Source organism: Ctenopharyngodon idella, chromosome 7 (genome assembly GCF_019924925.1).
Source record: "Ctenopharyngodon idella isolate HZGC_01 chromosome 7, HZGC01, whole genome shotgun sequence".
Taxonomy (NCBI): domain Eukaryota; kingdom Metazoa; phylum Chordata; class Actinopteri; order Cypriniformes; family Xenocyprididae; genus Ctenopharyngodon; species Ctenopharyngodon idella.
The window spans coordinates 20167348-20189215 of record NC_067226.1 but is presented as its reverse complement, the minus strand read 5'-3'; the positions used below and the strand labels follow the sequence as shown (position 1 = coordinate 20189215).

The window sequence follows — 21868 nt, the reverse complement described above, 5'->3', positions numbered from 1 at the left end:
ACATGAGGGTGAACAAACGATGAGAGAATTTTGGGTGAACGATCCCTTTAAGGAACATGATCTAACCCCTTTTCTAGAAAACTGATGTCCTTAACATCAGTTCTGATCATCTCAGTATGAAATCAAGGAGAAAGAAAGAAAACTTCGGCATAAACAGACACACAAAAAACTATTTATCTGATTTACTTTGAGAATTTATGTGTGCTGAATATATATTGTATTGTGACATCTGGGATAAGTGATTTGTGATAAGACTAATGTAGTTTGTAATGCAAGAAAAATAAATGTCATATTGTACATTACATTACATACTATCTATGCACATGCCTGTATTCAGACAAAGTGTCTTTTTATAAACCTAATCAATTGTAAATCAAGTCTCTCATGTTCTAAGAGTGGACAAACTGAGTAAGGATGTCTAAAGTGGTCACACATGCTCTGCACACATGAAAGCCAGTGTTGCTTTTCTTTGGCTGCCCTTAACCCAACCATTATGTCAGCATCCTACAACCTCTGACCTGTCTGGAAGCGGATGTTATTGGTCCAAATGAGATTAGTATGGGCGCCTGTTTTTGTTGGGTGGCTGACCAAAGAAGAATGCTCTTTTTTAAGATGGCTCATCATGGCTGATGTTTGTCTTTAAGGAGGGTTCAGAGACAGCTGGAAACAGATGCTTGAGGAATGGCCTCATGCAGGCAGGTGTATTCCTTTGACGTATTTGTCTGAGATCTATGGATGTGGCACTTGGAAGCCCCACTGATTCTTGAGACATGAGATAATTTTAAAGCAGCAACATTTTCACTTTAAAATTAATCAAGAGATGATCATTAGAATGTTCTAATGTATACACCAATGTATACAATTTCATTTGGTTTTCTTTATTTTTTTTTTAATCAAATTCATGACATTTCATTATCCCTCACTACCACTTGTCCACAGATCACAACTCAATACTTCATACAGATTAATATACACATATCAAAAGTAAAATTGTTTCTTTTTTTCTTTTTTAAAGGATTGACTAAAAGTGGCAGAAAAGACTTGTTCACTGTTACAAAAAAAAAATCAAATGAAAAATCTGCTCTTTTGAACTTTTTACTCATCAAAGGATCCTGAAAAAAAAATGCACCATGTTTTCCACAAAAGCACAACTGTTTTCAACATTTATAATAAGAAATGTTTCTTGAGCAGCAAATCAGTATATTAGAATGATTTCTGAAGGATCATGTGACACTTAGGACTGGACTAGTGGCTGCTGAAAATTTGGTTTTGTCATCACAGAAATAAATTACATTTTAAAATATATTAAAATGAAAAAACAAAACAAAACAAAAAAACAGTTAATTTGAATTCTAATAACATTTTACAAAATAACTGTTTTGCAGCCTTGGTGAGCATAAGAGACTTCTTTAAAAAACATTTAAAAAAAAAAATTGACCCCAAACTTTTAAATGGCAGTGTACAGTATATATAAAACTATCTCTAGTAGCATAGAAAAACAAAGTGTTTCAAAACACAACAAAACAAAACATTAATACATGTGACATATAATATATGGTTATATGCAGCAATGTGCCACATTGGTTAGCTTTTTCTTAAGGTTCTTTCACATACTGTACCTTGAAGCTAGGTTTGCATAGGGTTTCACCTTGCTGGTATAGGAGTTTCTATGTATTAAATTTCAGATTCTTTGCTGTGGTTTGAAAAATAGGAAAAGAATTAGTCCGAATGTATGTGTATTTAAGGCAAGTCAAGTAAAGGCTATTTTGCTATTTCTGTCCCCCTTTAAATCTCCTATTTCTTTTTGATGATTTAAACTAAAGCTTAACATTATTTTGCATGTTTTTCCCCTAAATGATAGTGCAAATAAATATATGGTTAACTCTCCCTTTTTTATCCTCCTCTGAAGCAGACATTCCCAGTACGGCTGACTGCACTTTTCAGAGCTCACTCACTTTGCATCGCATCACATTGGCTCTTGTTGATTTTGGGGGCCAGAGCTCTATTGGTGGTGGTGAAGTCAGGCTCAAAGATGGTTTACCCACTCTGGCCATGTCTTTTGTGTAGATGGATTACTGGAATCAAAGGTAATGGCAGCTTAACAACCACATCGATTTTTTCTACCCTGGACACTGACTGCAGCTCAATTCAAACTTGACACTGTGCCCACTTTTAAGTCAGGGTTGGGTGCATTGAGTTGCAAGGGTTCGACAGAGCAAGGTCTGGGTCACGAGGTCTCTGTCATGGGTAGACTGATGTTAAACAACTTGTGTTGCTCTGAGTGTATCACTAAATGATGACTCAAGGCCAGAACAAAGAGAGCTATGAGTCTGTTCTTCCAATAACTATGAAAATACACCATCTTCCTCCACACTTGACACTGAAATTAAACTAGCAGACTAAAGCATGTGGAAACATCCTGTTCTTTCTTTTATGGTTATTTTTTTGCCACTCCTGCCTGTGGAAAACCCTGCATCACTTAAATGCAAATAAATCATGTTGTATGCACATGTCATTGTTTATGTCAGAAAAGGATGTGGAAACTTTTGCCTTTGTTTGTCCTACTGTTTGTTTAATTACAGTTTCCAAACAGCAAAATAAGAACTGATTTGAAATATTATGTAGTAGTACATGGAAAACATGCAAGTGGCTATGACTGGCATGTGTGCTCTCATGCTCATAAATACATCTCTCATCTTGTAGGTGTGAAGGGAACACAATAAACAATAAATCTGACCTTCAGATCAGTTCTGTCTTGCATGCCAACATCTTGGCATGCTCCAGGGAAGATGGAACGGATGCGGTATGAACCACGAGCATTCTCTGGGTATGCATGTCTGTGTTTGTTTGCGTGGTAACTGTTTACTCTGAGATCTCAACATAAAAGAGAGAAAAAATTCCAGAGTAAAAAAGGCAAAAGCTACTTTATGGTGTATTAAAATTAATATAAAAAAGATCACTGTGTTGCACTTTATACTGTCACCTGCATTACGCAAAACAACTTCATCTCGTGAGTTTATTAGTTATATCTTTAGGTGAAAAAAAGTTTAGCATGAAAAAATAGTAAAAAGGTGTTTATATGTCTGGGGTCTGTGATAAACATCAAAGGGATGTTTAAAATTTGAGACAAACAGTATACACACAAACTCACATTGCTTTGCTTTTATTCATCATCTTATCAGACTGTGGTTTTAAACTGTGCCATATAAAGAACATCATCAACCAGTTTGTCTGTGCTTTTGGTTTGCGGGTGTTGGTGTGCTGTGGTTTGACCAGCATCATATGTGCCTTGTGATTCATGGAAAAATGGTATTTGAGAAAGCCATTAAGATAAAATTGTATTATGTGGATGTGTGTTAAAGTGATGATGCCTATTTCAGACCCTCATGGTAATGATACTTTAATGAAGTGTGAAAAAACGTTCTTTCTTTGCGCAATCATTCTTGCAACTGATATCTCACTAAATTCATGTGCATCAAAATACACCTATGCATGCAGTACTGTTCAAAAGTTTTTAAATGTTCTTAAAAGAAGTCTCTTATGCTCACCAAGGTTGCATTTATTATTTGATCAAAAGCACAATAAACTGATCAAAGCTGAATTTTCGGCATCATTCCTCCAGTCTTCAGTGTCACATGATCCTTTAGAAATCATTCTAATATGCTGATTTGCTGCTCAATACACGTTGTTATTATTATCATTATTATCAAAACAGTTGTGCTGTTGTACTTCTGTAGAAACCTTGATGCATTTTTTTCAGGATCCTTGAATAGAAAGTTCAAAAGAACAGCATTTATTTGACACAGAAATGTTTTCTAGTAAAAGTCCTAATGATTTTTTCACTGATCAACGTAATGCATCCTTGCTGAATAAAAGTATTTGATTCTTTTAAAAAAATCTTACTGACCACAAATTTGAAAATAGTGTATTTTCTCAGCATTCATTTCTATTTCTAGTATCCAAAGAAATGTCATTGTCTTTCTAGAAAGGTTTCCATTCAGCATTTCTAGAAAGAAGCAGTTCTATGATTATATGCAAATCCTAATGTTTTAAAGACCTGGCTAAAACATATCAGTAAAATCAGCAATCAGTCGTGGCACACTGACTGGGTGAGCAGGATTTAACAGTGACTTGGATAAACTCCAAAGTCATATCAGTTCTGGAGACATGTCTTCTTGGCAAACACCCATCTCTCTCACTGCCACACATCTTCGTGACTGACAACCTTAAGTGGCCTTGAACTATATCTACGGGGTATGAATATTTCTGTTCCTACTCTTGATTATAGCATTGTGAAGACTTGTACTTTGCCAAATAACTTCTCTTTAACTGTTTGCCAACATATCTAAGGTGGGAATAATTAATCTAGATTCTAAGTAAAGTATTTCCTTATTTGTTTTTTAGCATAAATAGTGAACATGACAATGCATTCAAGTCTAATTTTTAGACCCTACTGTCTACAAAGTTATTTTGCAAACACTCAAATGAGATGTGTTTGTTCAATCAGTTTGATATCTGGTTTATGCATTGGTTGCTATAGCAATGATGTAGGCGTTAGCACAATGCCAAGTGACTTTCTGCTACAACAACTGAGTGACAAGCTGCGAATATGAAAAGAGTAGTAAAATTGCTTTTGCTTTCTGCTTTCAGAAATTTTGACTCAGCAGTTCCTCATTAGGCACATGGGAAAATGTGTCTTGTGATGAACTGGATCAGCTTTGTAAACATTAAAAAAAGAATTTTTTATATGTTTTTAAGTGCTGTTCAGCCTACAAAAATTGTGGCTAAAAATCTGATGTGGGCTGTTAGTGTGAACAAACCTTATGCTTGGCAATAGATGACAGCCAAAACTACAACCAACACAGAGATAAAGGGAACAGAAAGTGGATGTGAATGTGTTCAGTGATGCAACTAAGTTAAGAAAAGTTTAACTTTTTAAACTTATTTCTTGTCAAATTAAAATGACATCTTATTTCTAACTGCAATACATCTTATTTGTGATCAGATTGTTTACATGCTGTTACCAACAGTGCAGTGACCTTGTGACTTTCAGCGTTATGTGTGAACAGGGCATCTGAGGGGCCGTTTGCATGACACAGTATTCAACTAAAACTTTTAATGCGTTTTGACTGCTCATTTACACGAAAACAGCATTTTGGGGGCCTGAAAATGCCAACTTTTGAAAACAGGTTTCAAAGTTTAAGTTTTTGAAAACTATACCATTATTGTTGTTTCCGTGAGAACTACAAAAACGTGAATTTGTGAAAATGGTTAACGTCTTGAGCATTACATGTTCAGTCTATATGCGCGTAATGTTTCTTTACAAAGTGAGATCGCCAACTACTGGCCTGGCATACATAATACAGCATTTTTAATAGTTTTCGCGGATCCGTGTGAACGGGGAATCATTTTGACAATGGTGTCGTTTGTACTCGAAAAATGTAAAGAAAAAACTTTTCCGCCTTTAATACATGGTTGTCGTGTAAACGTACCCTGTTATCAGTTTGGTTTAGACAAAGAACTCTTGACTGTGTGACTGTCTCTATGTTTGCTCCTGAACTCTTTTCTAGATCTAGTGTGTCAATGAGATTGCAATAATAATCCAATAGAATAATGTTTGCAATTCGTGATTGAAAAAAAAAAGAAAAAAAGATAAAGATATGAATGCCTCAACTCTGGCACTCAGGGTCTACTTTCCTGCAGAGCTTTGCTCCAACCCTAATCAAACACACCTGAACAAGTTAATCAAGGGCTGTGTCCTAAATCGCCCCCTGTACCCTTAAATAGGGCACTATTTGAGGGGACAGCCATTTGTAGTGGTGTCCGAAACCATAGTGGACGATATCGCGTGCACTCATTCAATCCCACAATGCACCGCAATAACGAGTGTACAACTGATGCGCGCTCAATGGCTAGAGAATACCCATAATGCACTGTGAGAGTCGCACGCCAAATGAATTCCTGTGCCTTACCAGACGGCGCCCGCAGCTGAATCTTCCATCCATTTTCCAAACCGCTGGTCCAATGTGGCTATGGCGTAATATCATACAGGTACAAATTAATTTTTATGTGATTATTAAATTGTTTAATTAAGGTTTATACATAATTTCCAAGACAGAGTTCAAGATAAATATTTTCATCTTACTACTGGAACTGCCAGTTCGCTAAGTTTCAAATGATTATTAAACGGCAAGCACAAGATGTGCAAAAGCAGCAGCCCTTCCGGCACTCTCAGTGTCCAAAATTCACTCACTCGTTTTCATTCACTCCTTCAAGTGGACTATATTACTCCAGTATTGTACAGAATAGTGAATGAGGGTATAGGGGGGTGATTTCGAACACAGCAAAGGTCTTCAGGTTTACTAGAACGTTATAGGCAGGTGAGTTTGATCAAGGTTAGAGCTAAAGCTAAAAGGACAGTGGACCTCGAGGGCCAGAGTTGAAAACGCCTGATCTAAGAGATACGTTTCTCAGTTAATGTTCATTCATACAGCTACCTGACATGTGAGAGATCAATTTGTGTGTATGAGTAAAATTGCACGTGCAGGTGTTTGCAGCTCTGAAGGTAAATTTGCAGTTAACAGTGATGTATGATGTATTGGATGGGGTCAGCAGAGTGGTATGAACAGCAACATTAGCAAACAGAGTTTCTCATTACTCACCCTGCTACCCTTTAAGGGCAAACATGGACACGCTCCTCTACAGTCCCGGCCCGCACATGGCTCTTGCAGCTTTGACCCCTGCACACAAACAAAGACACAGAGGGACAAGATTAAACCCTGTACTGCTGTCAGAGTCATACATCAATAAAATACCAATGAAACGGCACACTCTCAAATGGCTGACAAGTAAGTTAAAGAGAATCATCAAGAGCATCAACATTCTTTTTTCAAAACTGCAGTCACTTTTTATTATGTGTGTGAATGTGGGTTAACAGCGACAAGTTGTAGCGTAGTTTGTGAAAGAGACTGTTGATCTGCTTCCCTGAAGGCTAGTGAGTACCACCTGAACAGCATAAAGTGGTATGTGATCCCACAGAGGAATAAAAGACAAAACCCTGCTCTAGATTTTAGCCTCTGGTACAGCATACCAAAACATCTACTTCACAAAAAATAAAAAAAGGAAAACAGGGACTAGAGGTCATTGTGTTCATACTGGCCAAGACGATTAGTTACCCTATACATCCCAACCACTAAATCTAACCCTTCTTACTATAGAGCGCTCGCACACACACAAACACACAAAGATACATATGAGCTCTATTGTCCCCTCATCCCATGCTGAGATCACATTCCTCAGCGTGCTTGTCCCACCCTTCCCAATCATTTATCTCTTTTCAATGGTGTTTTTTTTTTTCTCTGAAACCCCCCATTATACATACACAGATTTTGAACAGACTCTTAACATTTCAAATGTATGCTACTGTTCAAATGTTTATGGTCGGTAAAATTTTTAATGTTTTTGTAATGAAGTCTCTTACACTGACCAAGGCTGCATTAATTTGATTAAAAATATGAAATGTTGTGAAATATTATTACAATTTAAAATAACTTTTCTATTTGAATATATATGTAATTTACTCCTGTATGTGATGGCAATGCTAAATTTTCAGCAAGAAACAGCTTTTGAGATGTTTTGGATCAATTTAACGCATCCTTGCTAAATAAAAGTACTAATTTCTTTTTAAAAAATCGTATTCATAATTTTCAGTGGGCCATTACAGATGATCAGATATCATAGCACGCATAAGTTCACACTTGCAAATAATTAGATGTTTGCATTTTTGGCATGCTGTCCGGGGGAGGGCTCAGAGCTCGGAATGTGGCCCGAACCCGGAGCACTCCCCCTCCATCCCTGGCTAGGATAGGAATAATCGAGAGTGAGGAGTCTGGGTGGAGGAGGGATGCTGGAAAATCTGTTGTGGAACCGAGGTGAGTCGGCTCTATATATATATGCCTCATATCTCGCTGATAGGGTAGACCAAACTTTGTTATTTAGTATTACATTAATATCACTATCCAATGTACTGGCTGCTGGTCTGTAGATATTGCTCGGGATTATGATTTTTGCTCATGATTTCATCTGCCACAAGAAAAAAGCATTATATGCACACATAAACATAAATGTCAGGATCTACATAACAACATGTCCTTTCTTAACCTGTAGGACAAGATCTATGAAATCCAATCTCCTTTCACTAGACATGTGAATAATGTGATCAATGAAAGCTGCACATACATTTAAGGGTCTTTCAAGCGGCCTGCCCCTGCTGGAGTTCAAAGGTCACTGGATAGCATTTCGCTTTGATTAAAAGGATGAAAAGGTGCAGACAAGAGGGGACGAGGGCCCCATGATGCTTTGGACAGTGGGTACTTGGCCAAAGGGTCAGGGGTGTTCAGACAGCCATCTAGAAAAAAACCTCAAAGGTCTTAAACTGATAACCAAGACCTTATTTACCAATCACAAGGGATATGTGCGTACAGAGTCTGTCTGTGTGAGTGCAGCTGATGTAAGGCCCCCTGTGGAACCTGTCTCCACTCAGAACGTCACATGACTCCACAAAGCCTCCAACTTGTGACTGCATTTTTCTGTGACAGAGAGGTTTTGGCTCAGGCAAATAATGGAGGGATATAAAGAGAGGGAATGCAAGGGTAAGAGAATGAAATATACAGGGATACAAGACAGGGAACCAGTTAAAAGTAGGTTAGAAAGATGGGACTGCCCTGGACAGGCCTCGGCTCACTTCTACTGATCTCTTGTTTACCACTAATTTGCTCTGACAGAAACAGGACAGAAAATCTACACAGAGGGATTCAGATAGAAGTAGAGACTGAGAGAGAGGAAAACAATTAGTTTAACATATTAACAATTAGTTAATGAGACAAATCTCTCCTCTAACTGCAGAAATATCATTATAAACTCAAAGTCTGGTACAGAACGTTAAATGACACAAAAGCAGGCGATCTGTGCAGATTTATGGGTCTTAAGTGGCACACTGGCACATATGGCACACAGTCAAGTGCCATATAATTATCCTATACCACCTGGGAGACCTGAGGGGACAGCAGGTGGCAACACAGAAAAGAGAGAAGGATAATCCAACACCCCTCTTTCTGTCCCTGTGGAAATCAGCCACCTTTGTCACCCTCTTTTCATGCTGCTTAACCCACCTGGTGGAGAAGTGAAAACATAAGCCACATATGTGCTTTTACATCCCTCTCCTGTAAGTTAAGCAAACCTCCGTTACAAGGAGCAACAAGCCCCTCTCAATAGCACACCTTGACATTCCTCTCCAGCTTGCTCAGTGGAACTGAATCGAGCTATTTGGAGCAGGACAAAGAGTGCAACTTAAGGAGAAATCTTTGAGCACACATTTCTAGACACACACACACACACACACACACACACACACACACACACACACACACACTCACCCTGCAGGCAAGAGGACAGGATCCATTTACACACTTTTCAAAAGAAACCAATGGGGGTCTTGAGTTCCTCCTTACTGTTTTCCTCCAAAGCAACCTTTGAAAGCAGCCGAACACACCATTGTGCATGTTATTTTGTGTTTGTGCACGCCTCCTTACCTTTAGCCCACTGTTTTATGCAAAGCATCGCTCATAAACTTATTTCAGGTATTTGCATTTGCATCAGCATTTTGTATGCCAAAAATCAAAAAGAACTGATTAATTTTCATTTGATTACATATTAAAATATTAAATAAACTGTTAATGTTTTATGCCTTCATTTGATTACCACAGTAATACCACAATTTGATTACCACAGTTTGATAATAAATTTGTATTAACCCCTTCTCCATTTTGGCAAGTGTGGCATACAGTAAATGACATACCCAAGATAAAAAGGTTGCTGCCCATAAATTATTCTGAATAGACACATAACAAACATGCAGTACAGTGCCCTCCACAAATATTGGCACCCTTAGTAAATATGAGCAAAGGCGGCTGTGAAAATATATCTGCATTGTTTATTCTTTTGATCTTTCATTCAAAAAATTCACAAAATTATAACCTTTCATTGAAGTGAAACAATTGAAAGTGGGGGGAAACTCACTTTATGAAATAAATGTTTTTCTCCAATACATGTTGGCCACAATTATTGGCACCCCTAGAAATTCTTATCTAGGATAATATCTCTGGAGTATATTCCCATTCATATTTACATTTTTTAGCACATCAGGGTGATCATGAGCATGAAATTGTCCAGCCATGACTACCTGTTCCACAGGAGTATAAATATGTGTAAACACAAAGGCCAAATTCCATTAATCATTCATCACAATGAGAAAAAGATATAGTTCTGATGTGCAGCAAAAGATTGTTGAGCTTCACAAAATAGAAAATGGCTATAAGAAAAATGTTAACGCATTGAAAATCCCCATTTCCACCATCAGAGCAATAATTAAGAAGTTCCAATCAACTAAAGATGTTACGAATCTGCCTGGAAGAGGACGTCTATATCGTCCTAATGCCCAGTGAGGAGGAGCGTTTGAGTGGCCAAAAACTCTTTCGCGTGCACTCAAGAAAAATCCTCCTCGCTCATCCAAAAACAAACTCCAGCATATTCAGTTGTCAGACAAGACTGGAACTTTAAACAGGACCGGCTTCTATGGTCAGATGAAACTTAAAAAAAGAGCTTTTTGGCAGCAAACCCACCAGATGGGTTTGGTGCAAACAGGGATAAAAAGTACCCCCCATGCCCACGGTTAAATATGCTGCTGGATTTCTAATGTTGTGGGCCTATTTTTCCGCTGGAGGTCCTGGACATCTTGTTCAGATACATGGCATCATGGATTCTATCAAATACTAACAGATAAAAATCAAAACCTGACCGCTTCTGCTAGAAATCCAATAATGGGCCGTGGTTGGATCTTCCATCAGGACAATGATCCAAAACAAACATCAAAATCAACACAAAAATGTGTCACTGAGCACAAAATGAAGCTTCTGCCATGGCCATCCCAGTCCCCTGACCTGAACCCTAAAGAAAATGAGTGGAGTGAACTGAAGACAAGAAGCACCAGCTGGGAATCTGAAAGAGATACTTTATGAAGGAATGGTCTCTGATATCTTGTCAGGTGTTCTCCAAACTCATCAGGCATTATAGAAGAAGACTCAGAGGATCTTGGGAAAAGGACGTTGAAATAATTGGGTGCCAATAATTGTGGCCAACGTGAACTAGAGAAAAACATTTATTTCATAATAAGCTTTTTGCCCATTTTTAATTGTTTTACTTAAATGAAAGGTTAGAATTTTGTGATTTTTTTTTTTTTTTTTGAAAGATCAAAAGGATAAACAATGCAGATTTATTTTTACAGCCACCTTTGCTTATATTTACCAAGGGTGCCAATATTAGTGGAGGGCACTGTATATTTAGAAAGCCAACACTTGATAGTTTACAGTTCGAGACTCAGAATTACTCAGACTTATTAATATGGAGATATATAATCTCAAATACAAATACAAAAATATTAAGAATATATTTTTTTAAATGTATAAAAATATGATTTTGCTGTGAGATGTAGATGAACTTGAAGCTGTGAAGCTTGAAACATGAAACATGAAGCTGTGAAGCAATGAAGTCACAAGTTTGCTCATGCTTCATTTCAAATCTGAGGATGTTTATTAAAAAAAATATGAAAAATTTTCCAAGACCATGTCATGTGAGTTCTTAGAGAATGTTGATAAGAAGCTGTAAACAGCTATTTTCTATGTATGGCAAGGCGAACAGCCCCATCCATGTTTCTATTGTTCTCACTCTACAAACCTTTCACACCTCTGCAGGGTATGAGACCTAATCTTTATTATACTTTTATCACTATTTATTTGTTTTTATTCAGCCATTATTAACCTTTATTCTGGCATTACATGGCTTGCCCATCTACATCACTTTAATCCTACTATACATTAATCCACCATTTATCTGAAGTCTTTATAGAAAACAAAAAAGCATATTCTTGCACGTCGCATGAAAATCACACGAATCATATACTATTGTATGTTTATTAGCTTCTTGTTTCACATGTAGAAATGTTTCTTTGTGTTTATTTTTCACAGAGCTCAGAATGAGGAAATGTACAGAACATCGTAATCCGGAAGGGCATGGATTATGGTCACATAATATAATTGACAGCTCTAGACCGAATGAGCGGTCGCTGAGGTCATAACTCACCAAAATCAGGAACAGGAGAGACAGTCAGTGCTCTGTACGCTGTTTCAGCTCTTCAGGTTATATAATTCAGTGGGAAATGAATAGAAATTATATTCTGTATGCAAAATATTTTTTAAACGCGAGAATGACTCAATATTTCTCCAGATATGCACACTTTGGACTAAAAGCCATAACGGACGCTGTTCAGTGCTGCTGTGTGAACACAAATAAACTGCAGCAGACATGACTTTAATATCAGTGCGTGTTTTTATTATTCAAAATATCATAAGTTATGGATTGATTATTTTGCACTCCTGACATAAATTAAGAAATTACTGTCATGGATCCAAGTTTTATCATAAACAGTGGTCAAATATCTAAGCTGGATTCTTAAATATTTCTAATGATACTCAGTTTGTCCCAATCAAGTAAGAGTGTGATGTTTTAACATGCAGTGAATGTTGAGCAACAATAACCTGGGGCCGTCGACGGAGCAGGTTCATAAAACCAGAGAAATATTAACACACATCACAGAATTCCTGGAAAAAATAAATATAGGGGCCTATTAATGTAAATAAATAAATCAATAAATTTATTTGTGAAAAATAAAAAGTATTTCATATAGGGTCCTTTTTTCTTTTCTTTTTTGTAAGCTTTTAATATTTTCTTGATCAGACATGCCTTTTGATTACTAACATTTACTTTAACCATTAAATCAGAGTCCAGAAAAATTCAAATGGAAAAAAAAAAAAAGGAATTTAAATAAATAAATAAATATTATATAGGGCCCTATAAAAATCATCTTGACTGTGACTCTGGCTTGTGAAACTGGGACTGCTATGGTTGATGTTTGGTCATCCTTGGGTAACAACTTCACGCACAAAGACCACAAAAGGCTTAAGATTTACTGGTATATGCATACATGTACACTTGATAAACAAAGAGGCCACACACAGACTCTGGTTTTCTCTCACACTTTCCCTCACAGATGTTTGCTCACATTCCCTCCATCGTCAGCTGTCATCAATCAATCCACCCATATCATAGCATGACAGAACAGAAAACAAGACCAAAAACACAGTAGAAAAAGGGAAAAGACGTAAGTAGGACGTTTATCCTGCCCTCCCGTGACTGATAAGCTTCTCTGACAGATGGCACAGCCTGAATAGAGCAAACAAAAAACATTGGGACATGAAGCTGATGTACAAATGCTTCACCTGTCTGTCCTCACCTGCCTTTACAAAAATACACATTATTTGCATTTTGTTCCTGTTAAACTTCCAAATTCCAACACATTGAATTTTTTTCCCCTTTAATAATATTCAAGATAAATTTTCAACATATGTATAAATTTAATTAAGTCAATTTTGGGTGTGCACAAAAGTGATTTTACCAGGGTTAATAGGTGATTTTAAACACCACAGAAGTGGGTTTATCCAATCAGATTAGAACCAGAAGTATGTTTTATAATGAAGAACATCTAATTCTCCTAAATATTTTTCTTCTACATTTAAATAACATATATTCTTTTGATGTATATGAGTAATTTCTGTTTTAAATTCTACTCTTTATATATTGTGTATTACATTTATAAGTTCAGTAAGATAAGATTTAAAAATAATAATAATACTATTTAGCAAAGATGAGCAAAGTTGACTGTAAAGACTAACGTTGTTACAAAAAAAATCTATTTAAATAAAAGCTGTTTTTTTTTTTATCTTTCTATTCATCAAACCTGAAAGAAAAATGTATCACAGTTTCTACAAAAATATTAAGCAGCATAACAGCTTCAATATCAATACTAATAAGAAATGTTTCTTGAGTACCAAATCACCATATTAGAATGTTTTCTGAAGAATCATGTGACACATTTGAGTGGATGCTGAAAATGTTGCTTTGCCATCACAGGAATTAATATAATATCATATAATATAATATAATATAATATAATATAATAACATGTAATTTATTCATGTGATAATCACAATGTTACAGTTTGTTTTTTTAATTTATATATATATATATATATGTTAAATATATTTACAAATTTACATACATTATATTTATGTTGTAGCAGATGAGGTGCTTGTGAAAGAGTGTGTAAACTGGAACTTTATTTGGCATTGTGGTCCATTATAAAAATACTATTTGTGTACAAACATCAAATCAACATCTTGAAAAGACCAGATTCACATCAATAAAATATTAAACTGCAAATGTCAACATCACAAATCCAGCTGCAGAATGTCGTCCCAACATCCCACAGGAAATGTCTCATTTACAAGTTTTGCAGTTACCCGGATGAATATGAAGACAGTGCACAGACATCCTGGCATGCATAAGCTTTTGAGTTCCTTTATTTTATCCTTCACCTTTTATCTTTGTTTCTACAGTTTTCAAACAGACCCCCTACATAACAGTTTCCAAACAGGCTGTGCTACTACACTCCTTTATTAGGGTCTGCTGGTCATATGTGCCCATTCTCACAGCTGTGTTTAAACTCTCAGTACTTCACAGTTTACCTCAGACCAAACAACTCCCTGTTCCTTTTCTATCAACTGCATATACATTTGGTTTTTATGGTCTCTTAAAAACCCGGCCCCCCACTGACACACCCTGACCTACACATGTCTGATGTCATCCAAGTACAACAAAAATCTGAACGCACACAACATGCTTCAAACTGCAGAATGACCTGGATGACAAAAATACTTGTTTATGCTTGTCAATGGCTTCCTGACACCTGGAAATCACAAATCTCAATATATATCACTTTATATATATAATATATATATATATATATATATATATATATATATTTTTAAGGCTTTTCTTAAACAAAAGTACAGTCAAACGATTATATTTAAATCAGCATAAAGGCAACAAAAAAGTCAGTTTGGTTTCGTTTGGTTTTGTTTCATTCCTGTTTTACCTGCCTTAGTTCCTATAGTTAGCTTCCTTGGTTATTAATTAGCTCTACACCTGTTCTGTTTTAGTCAATCATCCTTTGTGGATATTATGCTGCCGTCACGTGCTATAGGAAATTTGATAATTCCCACTTCTGAAGTCGTAATTACAAGATTATTGCATTCAGTTTTAGACATGAGGAATTTCGACAATTTTTTACCTAGGAAACTTGTATTTATGATAATTCTGAGAGCATGTGAAGGCAGCATAAGCCCTCAGTTTCCTGTGTTTAACTGTCTGGTATCGTCGTAGTTTAATGTGGCTGTGTTTGTTTATTCCCTGTTGGATTTAAAGACAATTTATGCTCATTACTCCATCGTGCACTTCTCTACAGCCACCTCACGTGACAGAGGTAATGAGAAAAAGAATTTCTATCATGTGCAAATCAGCTAGTTGGTACTTTTCCTAAAAACGTTTAGGCATTGTTGTATAATTTAGGAATCCTTGTTTAATTCGAATTAATAATTAAAAAAATACAACTAAATAAATAGCTATCCAAATAAATAACTTAAAAGATATCACTAATAAACTACAAAAATTCTTAAAAAATATAGCAGTACCTAAAACATCACATCTCCATCATTTAAGATGAAGTTATTTTTTCATGTACTGTTTATCATACATGTCACGTGTATCAATTAATTTCATCATTAACTGAGGTTGTTGTGGATATTATCTAGATACAGAGGCAGGCACATGACAAAACATGGCTCCCTTTATTAGAGAGATTTACCATGTCATCAGCTGAGTCTTTTTGGACATTTGAAACTGACAAAGCTGCCCACAGGCACATTACATCATACGCGGAAGTCTGGGCATGCTCACTGAAGGCATGCAGGGTTGGGGAGAAGCTCTACACCCTACTCTGGCAAGCCCCAGCACCTGCCTACCTCAGGACACTGCTTCAACAGGTCTCTCAGAGCTTGTGTGTGAGGGTCTCAGGGGGCTTCTACAAAAGTTCAAACACAGATATATGACTCCTCTGATCCAACAGTAATAAATCAACAGTGGGTAAAGGTAGCTGAGCATGCATTCCGTCAGTAAAGAGAGAATTCTTCCCCGCTGATCCAAGAATAGATCCTTCTCACACCTTCACACTGCTGCCAGAATGATGACTACATCAAGAAGTTGTCTCATCATTCCTCACTGCCCTTAAAAAGACTTCAAATCTCTAGACTCTTTCATAGTCAGACCAAGACACAACAAACTCAAGGCAAAATGTAGTCTATCATTATTGTGATATATGTCTAAAAAGTTACTTTAATCAACGCAACTATTTGTATTTTTTTGAACTCTAGTGCTTCTAGTGAGAGTCGTCCAGAGCACATATCAGAGAGCCGGTGCCACTGCTACCAGTGTGAACATTACCCACTTATGTGCAATCACACTGATGAAAGGTGAGGCATAGGCCTCGTTCCTCCGGGCTGTAATTTCCGAAGTTAAGTGCTGGGATGCTAATAATGCTGTTTGAAGTGGAAGCAGCAAGCAACAGAAACAGGAGGAGCCTTTCCTTTCTCCATTCAGCAGAGAATTCCACACTATGGGGGGTTAGAAATGGTTACTAAATTACAAAATAAATCCATGTTGGGCCACAAAATTGTATCACTTACAATGTTAAAACTGCTTGCTAATGCTAAAAGCTTAGACCTGCTAACACCATAGCACACATAGCACAAACCAGTAGTAAATAAAATAATCAGTTTTTGAATGAAATATACACTACCGTTGAAACATTTAGGGTTGGTAAAAATTTTTTAATGTTTTTGAAAGAAGTCTCTTATGCCACCAAGGCTGCATTTGCAGATTATTTGATAAAAAAAAAAAAAAAAAAAAAAAAAAAAAAAAAACTGTTTTCTATTTGAATATATTTAAAATGTAATTTATTCCTGTGATGGCATAGCTGAATTTTTAGCAAACATTACTCAAATGTGTCACATGATTTTTCAGAAATCATTCTGAAATGCTGATTTGGTGCTCATTATCAATGATGAAAATTTTTGTGGAAACTGTGATACATTTTTTCCAGGATTCCCGATCGATAGAAAGCTCAAATGAACATAATTTTTTTTTTTTTTTTTTTTGTAACAATGTAAAAGTCTTTACTGTCACTACTAATCAATTTAATGCATCCTTGCTGAATTAAAAGTTGTTTTTTATATTGCTGACCCTAAACTGAATGGTAGTGTATGTGAATCAAATAATTAATGAATACTCTTATTTAAAATAATAAAATTCACCACCTTGGATTTATTTTTTCACTAAGCTCATCACAATGCATTTTGGAATTGTCACGAAAAATACATGCAATACTGCCTCAGACCTGCATTTGCTGCATTTCAAATGCTGTCTCCATAGACACGTCACTAGATTTTGGAACAAAGCAAGTATCTCTGTTCTCCTCTTTCAGTGCATCTACACTCTGCCAGCTCTGCTATTTATAGAAAAAAGGATATCTCACAATAGTGGGATCTTTTTTTGGCAGCATTACCAGGAAGGATCACCTGAACAGTCTGGCTGAGAGTAAATGAATGATGGAGAAACGCATGTCTAAGACGGCACGTTAGTGTGCGCATATCCTATACTGTACTGTAGTGCAAGACCATGTGTGTGTGTGGTTTAGGTATACCCTACGTTATAGGAACAAAATGTCCCCATAAGATGGTAATAATCTGATAAATAATAATAAATAATCCATTTTTTGGTCCCCATAAGGAAAACAGCTTATAAATATAAGTGACATTTTTTATAAAAAGTAAAAATACAGAAAGTTTTTGATGGGTAGGTATAAGGTTAGGGGATAGAATATACAGTTTGTATAGTGTAAAAATGTTAGTTTTAGGGTCCTCAGAAAACATGAAAACCCAATATGTGTGTGTGTGTTCTTGTATATATGGTTTATGAGGACACAAATGTGTATAATGACATGGGTATTACAACATGGTTTATGAGGACACTTTCTGTGTCCTCGTAAACCAAATAGCTTAAAAAACATACTAAACGTGTTTTAAAATCCAAAAAATGCCAGATGTTTTCTGTGATGGGTAGGTTTAGGGGTAGGGTTAGTGTAATGAGATAGAATATACAGTTTGTACAGTATAAAAACTATTACACCTACGGATGGTCCCCGTAAACCACATATACGTGTGTGTGTGTCAGCTGCAAACCTTGAATTCCTCATCTCCTAGTTAATGCAAACATAGAGCTGGCATAATATGGAAACACACACACACCAACACCCTCCATCCCGATTCTCAGTTGTCATGTCTGGGCTGATTCAGCTGTGCTGGAGAGCTTTGAACTTCCTGTGAGTCACAGAGCTCCAAATAGCTTAAATTGATTTAGACAATATAGGGAGTGATACCAGACAGTGGATTTCACATACTAGCACATTAATATGTTTTTTTGTGCTCTGTGTGCGTCTAGTCATGTTTGAATTAGTAATTCTTGCCTTCATCTGTTGGGGATGGTATAGAGCAAGATAAAAAAAAAAAAAAAAGGAGAAAGTTCTTTATGTGTTCACAAATACAGGAGAAATTCCAGCCTCTGACACACATACATTTACTTTGTAAGTCTATAGTATGTCCTTTGTTTTTACAGCTAATTATAGTTAAACTGTAAAAAAAAATAACAACGGAAAATGTACTGGACATTATCCAGTAATTTTACAGAAATTTCCATTAACACTAAAACACAACAAAATGCAATGCATAACTCAAAAATACATTTAAAAAAACACACGAAAAACCAATACAGAAAATTCCTTCATATTTATACAGTATTTTATTTTATTTTATTTATTTTTTTTTTTTTACAGTGTACAGCTAATTACGGTTTACTAACTACAAACTAACCCTAACCTAAAATAAAACTTGGTAAAACTTGATAACCTTAAAATAAGGTCATAAAACCTTACAATAAGGTTAAAATATAACTGGTCATTGTCGCAGTTCATGCTAGCTTAGGTCAATTAAATAATATTAACAGATACAACTTGATTTTATAATGTATTAGTAAATGTTGAAACTAACATTAACTAAGATGAATTAATTCTTTAGAAGCATTTTTCATTGTTAGTTCATTAACTAATGTAGTTAACTAAATGGAACCTTATTATAAACTTTTTAGAACAAAAAAACATTAATCTGCTATATTTATATATTTTTTTTATCTTTACAAAGTCCAAAATTCAGATTTAGCTCACTTCAATATAGTCTCCTAAGTCTAGTAAACCTACACACAGGAAGGGTGACGGAGGATGCATCTACCTTGACAGGAGGTGCTAGACCAGCAGGCCTAATTTTTATTAACCTTACTAGTTCTTCAAAAAGAAAAGAGTATGTGAAAAGAAAAAAATCTCCCTCCCTTCCCCCGTGTCCCTCTGTCTCCTTCAAAACAATGACCCCTTTCACAGATTCCTGCAGTGGGGCCATGATCTGGTTAAAATATCTCCCTTTGTTAGGACACCAACTTCGTTTTTCCTTTTTTGTCATGGGCAGGGTGAATGGCTGACAACAGACTTACCTACACACCATTAAGCCAGTCCGCCTTTGAAGGCAGCTAGTAAAAGACGCCCACGGCAGTGAATAGAGAGGGGCGGAGTGCTGAAGAAATGAGAGAAAGGAGTGAAGGTGGACGGTGAGAGAAAAGAAAAAGATAAAGAAGAAAAAAAAGAGCTCAACAGAAGACTGAAGCTGTTTCTGAAGTTGACCTTCCTCTATTTTTTCTTTGCAAAAATGTTTAAGTTAAAAAAGCATTCATTCAGAAGAACCAGGGCCTAGCAAATATGACAGAGAAGCTTAATTTTTATAAAAGAGGTGAAGAAAGAATTGCAAATGGCTGAATTCCTGCCTATTTTCAAAGCCGGGATACATATCTAATCCTACTACACAAGGAGAGAGAGAAAGAGTGGGAATGTAAAAACAAGGAAAAGAGAAAATTCATAACTCACTCTTACACACAAAAGACAAGATAACATTGAGTGTGGCCTGAGGGGGGAAAACAAAACCTTGAAAAGCAAAGATGAAAGCTATTCTGTGATTACTTTTTTCTTGTTTTTCTTCTTTGTCCCACTGCAGACTTTCAACTGACAGGTGCGGTTGTTTTAGAAATGCTTTAGAACCACTCTAATCACTGTGTCTGTGTGTGTATGGTCATATATCTGTGCGTCTTGCCTGAGAACAGCACAATTCATATCGCTCTAAGTGCTCATATACACCTGACCAGATGTGTCAGTCTGTCAGAAGTCAGAGGTCATGAATCAAAGCCTCTTGTAAACAGGGTTGATGAAGGTCACTGAGATGGGGGAAGGAGAGATGGATGATGGAATTCAGGAAGTGAACCAGGTGTTAACAGGGGTTGTGCAGGTACTGTACTCGATGCATCCTGCTTTATAGTAAAGATCTTTTCAATGTTGTTTGGAATAACATCTGGAAAGACTACAGGAAAAACACATAATTACTGACATTAATGCCTACTAAGAGCAATGACCAGAACAAAAGCCTCCTGGTTATTATTGAGGAAAGATGTATGAATGTTACGTCTGTTTCCATTAAGAGAGGCAGAAACCAACATCTGAACAAGTTTCAGTGACCTGAACTGACCACTTCACCTCAGATAATTCCCTTGAGAAAAACATCAACAGGTGCCTTTATCATGACCCAAGAAACAGCATGCACATTTAAAACCCTTACTAATCTGTTCAAATGGCATTTAAGAGAAAATAATAAGGGGACTGGGTAAAAGAGGGATGTGATTAGAAACGGATATGACCATACACGTCTGTCGTTGGTCTGCAGCTGGCAGCCACTGATTGTTATCACTTACTCTGATGTCAGGCTGATTGGCACTGAATAGTGTAACTTGTCCTAACACTGGTTGGGGTGCGGGGTGGTAGGGTTAGCTGTGAAACTGGACACACCCAATGTCAGTTTTTTATTTATTTTTTAATAACAAGACCATGCAGGTGCTAAATGAAGATGCTCAATTGAGTGAAACTTCACCTGCTCTATCCATCCAATCAATCCACAAAATATACAGCCACTGCTATAATCCACAAAGCTTTAGGCCAGAACTGCCTGATGCTATGGACCACTGGCACATCTGATCATACAGCAAGTGACCAGTCTGTACTCCTACACAGGATGCAACCGCTTTACAAATCAAATATTATATATATATAATTAAATACCTGAGATGCACCGATATATCGGCCAATAATCGGTATCAGCCAATAAAAGCAAATTTCCACACAATGGGCCGATAGTTTAATAGTTTAATAATAATAGTTTAATAACAGCCGATAGTCAGGGCCAATATATCCTGTCAATCAAAAGAGGGCAGGAAAATGCACTGCATTTGAGCTTTGTGTAAAGAAAATGCCAAAAAAACAGTTTGATGTTCAATATAGTAATTATATGAATTATTAACATTCAAAAAGTTAAGAAATATTAATCTTCAGAACTTAGTTAATGTGTGTTAATATTAATTTGAGTAATGTGTTTGTTTATAACTGATACCAGTTAATCTAAAATAAGTTGATGAAATAGAGAGAATAAAGTTTTTATTTGCATTTCTTTCAAAATATAATAATTAAAATATAATGATTATTTATTAACTAATTATCATTAATTTAGAAGGTATAAAAGGCAGAACCCCCAAAATATTGGTATCGTTATTGGTATCGGCAGATACCCCTCTGAATAATCGGAATTTCTGGCAACCATAGCTG

The 21868-nt window shown here is 36.2% G+C and overlaps 1 protein-coding gene across 3 annotated transcripts in view; it reads right to left on the bottom strand.

Annotated features, from left to right (window-relative positions):
* Positions 1-21868, bottom strand: part of col4a6 (collagen, type IV, alpha 6) — a 92719-nt gene that overhangs the window by 34870 nt on the left and 35981 nt on the right. For all 3 annotated transcript variants that reach the window (XM_051898933.1, XM_051898932.1, XM_051898934.1), the window contains exon 4: positions 6663-6740. In XM_051898933.1, coding sequence (XP_051754893.1) covers positions 6663-6740 — 78 coding nt within the window. The remainder of the gene's footprint in view (positions 1-6662; positions 6741-21868) is intronic.